The sequence below is a fragment of the Pinus tabuliformis genome, chromosome 2_1 (assembly GCF_031772625.1).
Source record: "Pinus tabuliformis cultivar Carrire ecotype Pingquan chromosome 2_1, CPIR1, whole genome shotgun sequence".
NCBI lineage: Eukaryota > Viridiplantae > Streptophyta > Pinopsida > Pinales > Pinaceae > Pinus > Pinus tabuliformis.
In genome coordinates this window covers 158739925-158746477 of record NC_142299.1, presented here as the reverse complement: position 1 = coordinate 158746477, position 6553 = coordinate 158739925, and the positions used below count along the sequence as shown (strand labels likewise).

At 40.1% G+C, this 6553-nt stretch overlaps 1 protein-coding gene across 1 annotated transcript; it reads right to left on the bottom strand.

Moving 5' to 3' along the window:
- Positions 1-785: 785 nt before the first annotated feature.
- On the bottom strand, positions 786-6321 carry LOC149199212 (trihelix transcription factor GTL1-like). Its single transcript, XM_089402347.1, has 2 exons — positions 5421-6321; positions 786-3034 (listed from the first exon to the last, which is right to left on the bottom strand). Exons 1-2 carry the CDS (start codon positions 5969-5971, stop codon positions 1417-1419), a joined length of 2169 nt encoding a protein of 722 aa, XP_089258473.1. The 5' UTR covers positions 5972-6321; the 3' UTR covers positions 786-1416.
- Positions 6322-6553: the final 232 nt, after the last annotated feature.

Here is a 6553-nt window from a genome sequence, read left to right as displayed (position 1 = left end):
AGGATCAGAAGAAGGCGTATAGGGATAAAATACTTCTAAGCTTACAACTAATAAGATAAGGATTGGATATCAAAATTAAAATTAATTATTCCCAGCTGCACATGGCTAGTCTAAGCACAGTTGTCCCAAAAATGGCAGAATACAAATTATACCAACACAGTTGCCCTAAAAATGGCAGAATACAAGTACATGTTCTAGTTTTCTATTCGAATCTAATTGGATGGTTATGTTTAAGAGCCTCTGATAAACAGACAACTGTGAAAATCTAATATATTCTCTAAACTGATCACAGTATGACAAGGTCTCTGTGCAGACAACTTTGAAAATCTAATATATTCTCTAAACTGATCACAGTATGACAAGGTCTCTGTGCAAAGACTAGATTTGAGAATCACGGAATAGTAATTATTTAGGCACAGTATGACAAGGTCTTTGTGCAGGAACTTAGATTTAAAATTCAAAGAATAGGAGTTATTTATGTGTGTACAGTATTGTTTAATTTCTAACGTGCTCTTCATAATTACTTTCATTAGAATTTGAATTATTTTACTCGTTCATGTATATTGTCACTGTTGAGTAACAGTGTGGGCTCTTACAGTCTGCAACAAGTCATTAGACTTAGGCTGCTGATTACTATTTTCTAACATCAGAATTTTGCAATGAATTAATCACTTTTGTTTCTTATTTGCTCTTGCAGAGTAAAGGAAACCTTTTTTAATAATTAAATCTTCCACCATTATCAAGTCTGAGCAGGCAGGCAGGATCAGATTCCTGAGACCAGAAAAAACAATTAAAATTAAAGTACAAACGAGCACATTTGGCTGATGTCAGAGTGTCCATAAATAAAAATAAATGAAAGGTTCTTTAAAGAATTTGCTGTTGCCAAATAAGGCAACTACTGTAGTAGCACAGCACAGCTGGACTGAAAATGATAAAGGCTCCCTGTAGTCTCCTGGACTAATATCCCCTTCAATATTACATAATATATATAAACATGTTCAACAGTGCCAAACACGTATTGGTTCACTACATGACTTGCAGAAATCCTTATTCAACAAATAATAATAATAGTAACTATGTAATAATCCAAGTAGAGAAAATCGGTCCAGCCCATATGTGGCCAAATGGATGAATAGGGTTCTTGTGAAATTCAACCACAGCAATGGAAACCCTAACTCCAATGAAAACCCAAACTGTCAATGCCAACACTTCTTGATTGACCAATAACAATTCAATGGATCATTATTTGAGCTTCCATGAAAACCAACCTGTTCATGAAATCAAAATCTCAATCCCCACCAGCATGAACACTGAATATTGATACAGTATATGGTACACGTTAAACCCCGTGGCTATTTTTTTCATTTTGTTTGTAATCCTTACACTCAAACAATTTGCAGGCCTGTTTGTACGTTCTCATTCTGTATTGGAGGATGTAGACATGTTAAATTCTGGAGGATGATCAGATGTCAACTTGTGAACCATAGCCATGAAGTTTGAAGCATCCCTTGTTGCAGAACAAGAATTTGCATTTGGATTTGTTCTCTCATGGTTGTATGCCTGGGGTTCTCCATGACCAGTGGGCATGACTGTCAAGATATCTGCTCCATGATCACCTTGTTGGTTGTGGTGGGAATGATGGTCATTATGGTCCTGAGTATTTTCTCTGTTGCTTCCACTGGGCTGTTCACGCTCTCCAGGCTTCTGATCCTGCACCTTGTTATCATTGCCATTGACCATTGAATCCTGCTCCATGATTTTGTTTTGCCTGTTGCCCAGATTTCTCTTCTTGTACAAAGCATCCAACTGGTGAAAGTAAGGGCAGGTCTTGGCATTCTCAGGACGTTTCTTGTTACTCTCTTTGGCCTTCCTGAAATACTTGTTGATGTTTTCCCACTTCTCCTTACATCTCTTGGCACTTCTACTGTATCCCAGGGCGGCCATGGCTGCTGAGATTTCTTCCCACAATGGACTCTTGGGTCCTGGCTCATGAAATTTCTGCTCCATCCCACTTCTCAGTTTAATCAACGTAAGTACTTCAGGCTTAGGCCATCTCTTACTGTTGGGATCAAGGCTGTTTAAATCCTTTATATCCTCTTGATGAATTACTATCTGCTGATCTTGATCTGCATTGGGATTGTTGGGATTGTTAGCTTGATCAGCAGATGGGGCAGCAGGAGCAGGAGCAGGAGCAGGAAGAGGTGGGAGAGGGGGAGGAGGTGGGGGAGGTGAGGGAGGAGGAGCTTCTAGAAGCTGAAGCTGTGGTGCACTGGGCAATTGTGGGGGCACCAACTGTAATGTCTGGCCTGTGACTTTCTGCAGAAAAGCAACCAATGCTGCATCTCTGGAAGCAGAAAGTGAACGTTCCTGGGTCTTGAGCTCCTGTTCTCTGGTCAGCCTTGCCATCTCCTGCCTCTTCCAGGCTTCTTCCCTGATCATTCTCTCTTGCTCCCTTTTCTCAATTGCTTCCAAGAACTTGCGTTGCATAGTTTCTTGTTTTTCTATTACTTGTTTCATCAGATTCTCAAAGAACACTACCATGGTCTCAGAAGACGAAGAAGCAGCCCTTTTTCGCTTTCTGTTATGATCATGATCCTGATCTTCTGGCTCATCATACTCGTCCTCGGATGAATCTGAGGTAGAGAAACTCATGGCAGCTGTTGCAGTGCTAAAATCCAAGCTCTCATTAACTGGTTTTGCAGCAGCTTTCACAGCAACGCTGTTATCCACGATTTCCCTATTTTCTTGATTATCATGAGGAGCTGCTATGATGGGCAGACTGCCCACAGGCGCTGCTGATCCCCCACTGATGGCTACTGTAACTTTGTTGCTGTTGCTGTTACTGTTCATGTTGTTTAAATTTCCTGAGTTGCTGCTACCATAGAGAGCCTCCAGCTGGGTGAAGAATCTATAGCTCTTGCCATCCTGTCTCCCAGCCCTCCCTTCCTTTGTCCTCTTGTAGTATTTGTGAACATTTTCGAATTTTTCTTTGCATTTCTTCGCACTTCTATAGTACCCCAGTTCCGCGAGCCTCCTGAATCAACATTATTATTATACAGTATCAGGCATCCAAATTTTATCTCAATATCATAGTCATCTGCATTCTGTGACTCCAGAAAATCATTCACTCTTGCAACTTATAATGAATGAATGTACCATATGAATAATCTTCCTAAGATCATACAAATTATTAGTCTGCAAAGGTCACAATTATCTTATATCTAAATCACAGATAAGACTAAGATCATGACAAGCAAATGATTGGTATGATCGAATACATTCAGTACTGTAATGGGTACACAAGATCTAATCCAATATCTAATGGGCAATTTTTGGATCAATATAGAAATATAGAAGCATTCAAGTGCTTGATTTTGTCACAAACAGAAGCATCAAGATCTAATCCAATATCTAATGGGCAATTTTTGGATCAATACGGCAAAATAGAAAGATTCAAGTGCTTGATTTGTCACAAACAGAAGCATCTATTTAGCAGGCTATTGAGAACTCTGAACATGGTTATCATTCTGTGTTAACTACACTAATAATTAATTGGGCCAAAGAAGCAAGGTGCTCTCAGGAGTTATCTGAGGAAGATCTTCAACACTTTGTACTACACTTTGTAATCCCTTCAATGATATTAATAGATCAGGAATAGATCAGGATCAATTCATGATCAGTGAAGTGCCTAGAGATACAAAATTCCCCAGATGCATCTTTAAGGATTTTATATTTTTCAGTATTATAGTAAATACTGATAATAATTGCTTGTAATTAATATAGTAATACTGATAATGATTTCTTGCTGGTATAATTAAAAGTTGCCCGAAGACATTTGTAGTCCTAACAGCTATTTAAAAGAACAAGATTGTTTTAACTTGTTGCAACCACCCACAGTATAGGGAGGGATAAGACCAAGCTAGAAAGGACTTGGATTAAAAACAAAAAATTAATCTTCTAAGTTGTGAGAGACGAATACAAAATAGAAAATATCATGTTGCAACTAGGCTGATTTGAAATGTCCACTCAAAATTGGTCAATGTGATAGATCTGGAAGAATACATCAAAGTAAAGAAACTGTGAGAGCAGCTCATTCTACTACTTTTGAAGATCTCAAAGCTCCAAAGCAATCTCAAACCCACTGAGACCTGAATATCCATAAAGTGAAACCATTTATCTGCTGGATCCATGGCCAATGGTGTCAATCACAACATGGTCCATCGTTGCTTGCACTTTGTCTAGGAGCATGCATATGCATTGCCTTCCATTATCGTGGCCATAGGCATCTGAATTGCTCGCTTGAAGATCGAAAGATCGTCGTGGTCGTCGGTGGTGTTATAGTTGTGATTTGGGTACATGAACCTGGCGCGCTACGCCCAACATAAATGAATGCACGGATCAACAAACTACCGAAGCGACTTTTCCACGGATCAACAACCTATCGCAGCTACTTTTCCACGAATGCTGGAAGAAAATTCTCACTTTGACATTCCAATTTCGATTCCTCGAAATTCTCCCCCACGCCACTCTCGTGAACAACTCATCAATGCGCAAATCGTCGTCGTCGGGGAGAACTTTCTTCAACTACTTCTCTGGAATGGGATTGCCTGGAATCTGGCTTTTGAACTTTGATGATGGGTGATGGGTGGAGTGTACACCAGAAAGGTTGAATAAATCAAAAAGAATTTACACAGTAAAATTCATTAATGTATAGATCGTTGTGTTTAAGAAAACTTTTTTCAACTATTTCACTAGAATTGCCCCCCTCCACTGATTCTTCCAAAAAAATCAAAATTTGATCATAGATGAAGTGTACACCGTAAACTTTGGACAAATTATAAATCCTTTATATAACTAGAAAAACCTAATTTCCAAGCTACAAAACAACAGTAACCACTCTAGGTTTTCCTCTCCGGCCAGTTTTCTAAACCTTATACACACTTCAAAGAATTTTAGCAACAAGAAGCCGTATTGGAGATATAATTTTCTTATACAGTAAGGTAATTAGTTCATGATCCAGATTTAATTATTTTTTAGGAATATCTGCATTCAAAGAATTTTAGCAGCAAGAAGCTGTAATGGAGATATAATTTTCTCATAGAGTAAGGTGATTAGTTCATGATCCAGATTTCATTATTTTTGGGAACATCTGCATTGACAGAGGTAATTAGTTCATGATCCATATTCCATTAATGGTCAGTAACAATTTTCTCACTGTCATGATTCCACTTATCACTCATTGTAACCATCGGGTGCTGTGGAATTTTTTCAACTAATCAAAGTAACAATTTCTGACTATTTTAACTGAATCAGATTCTCAAAGTTGCAGTCTTACAGCTCAAATAAAGAAGATATGTGAAAATTCTTAAGCCAAAGTTTTTTTCACATAAATCAGACCAGAAAATGATATATACAATTACCTTGAGACATCTTCCCAGAGAGGTCCTTTGAGGCTGGCATCTCGGAAATTGGCATCCATTTCGGATCGAATTTTGAGAAGGGCCAGGGTTTCTTGCCGAGGCCATCGATTTCCAGCTGATCCTCTTTCACAATCTTCACTTCCAAGCACATCCTCATCCCCTCCTGCAAGCTGAGCCAGCTGCTGCTGCTGTTTATTATAGTTATCTGTACTGATAGTATTATTGTTGTGATTACTGCTACTATAATTATTAGCAGTAGTAGCAGTATTGCTGGTGTTGTTGAGCTTGGGGTGTCCAGGAGATGGTGCAGCAACCTCTGGTGAATCTGATTCCAATCTGATCTTGTGTGCAATCATTTGTTGATTGCCACCATGCTGCTGTTGCTGTTCTGAAGATTGGTGTGATTGGGGTTGAGGATGAGGTGAGGAATTCTTTGGTATATCATGAGCAAGAGAGAAAATGTGATTGTGAGCTCCTGATGAATGGACCCTCCCCACCACAAACTGAGCAGCTGGGACCTCAGGCACACCATACTGACTGCTACTTTGCATTCTTGTTCTTGATCTTGATCAGTTTTCTTGAACCACCCTTTCTTGGTCTATTCTACTGCACCCCCAGTCCTATCAACCATCCCAGCTGCAATTGCCAATATTTACACTCATTCTTGCTTGCTCCATAACCATGGTAACAACTGCAGTGAAAGCCAGGCTTTGCAGCAGCAGCACAAAGGTGAAGGTGCAGTGATTACAGGAGAAAGCTGAGCTGAGCTGAGCTGAGCAGATAATTGTTGTGATGATGGTTCCACTGGTTGGACCCCTACACAAAGGGTTGAATCAGAATGAATGCCAATGAGAAGGGGAAAGAATGGAAGAGATGGGAAAGAAGAAATGTGAAAAAAGGGAGAAAATAACACACAATTAGAGGGGGTGAGGAAGGGGTGAGGGGCAGGAGTGACAGGTGGCAGTTACGGGATAGAAGTTTGCCTGAAAACCGCGCGGGGAATTGAACGCACGCACGAGCGCGCATGTGGGTTGGTTTTAGTTTTGACGTTGCGGGTAACGGAGATGCCACCGCCGGGAAATGCCGGCCGGTCGGGACGGGCAGCCAGCGCCCCACCGGCTCCTTCTTAAGCC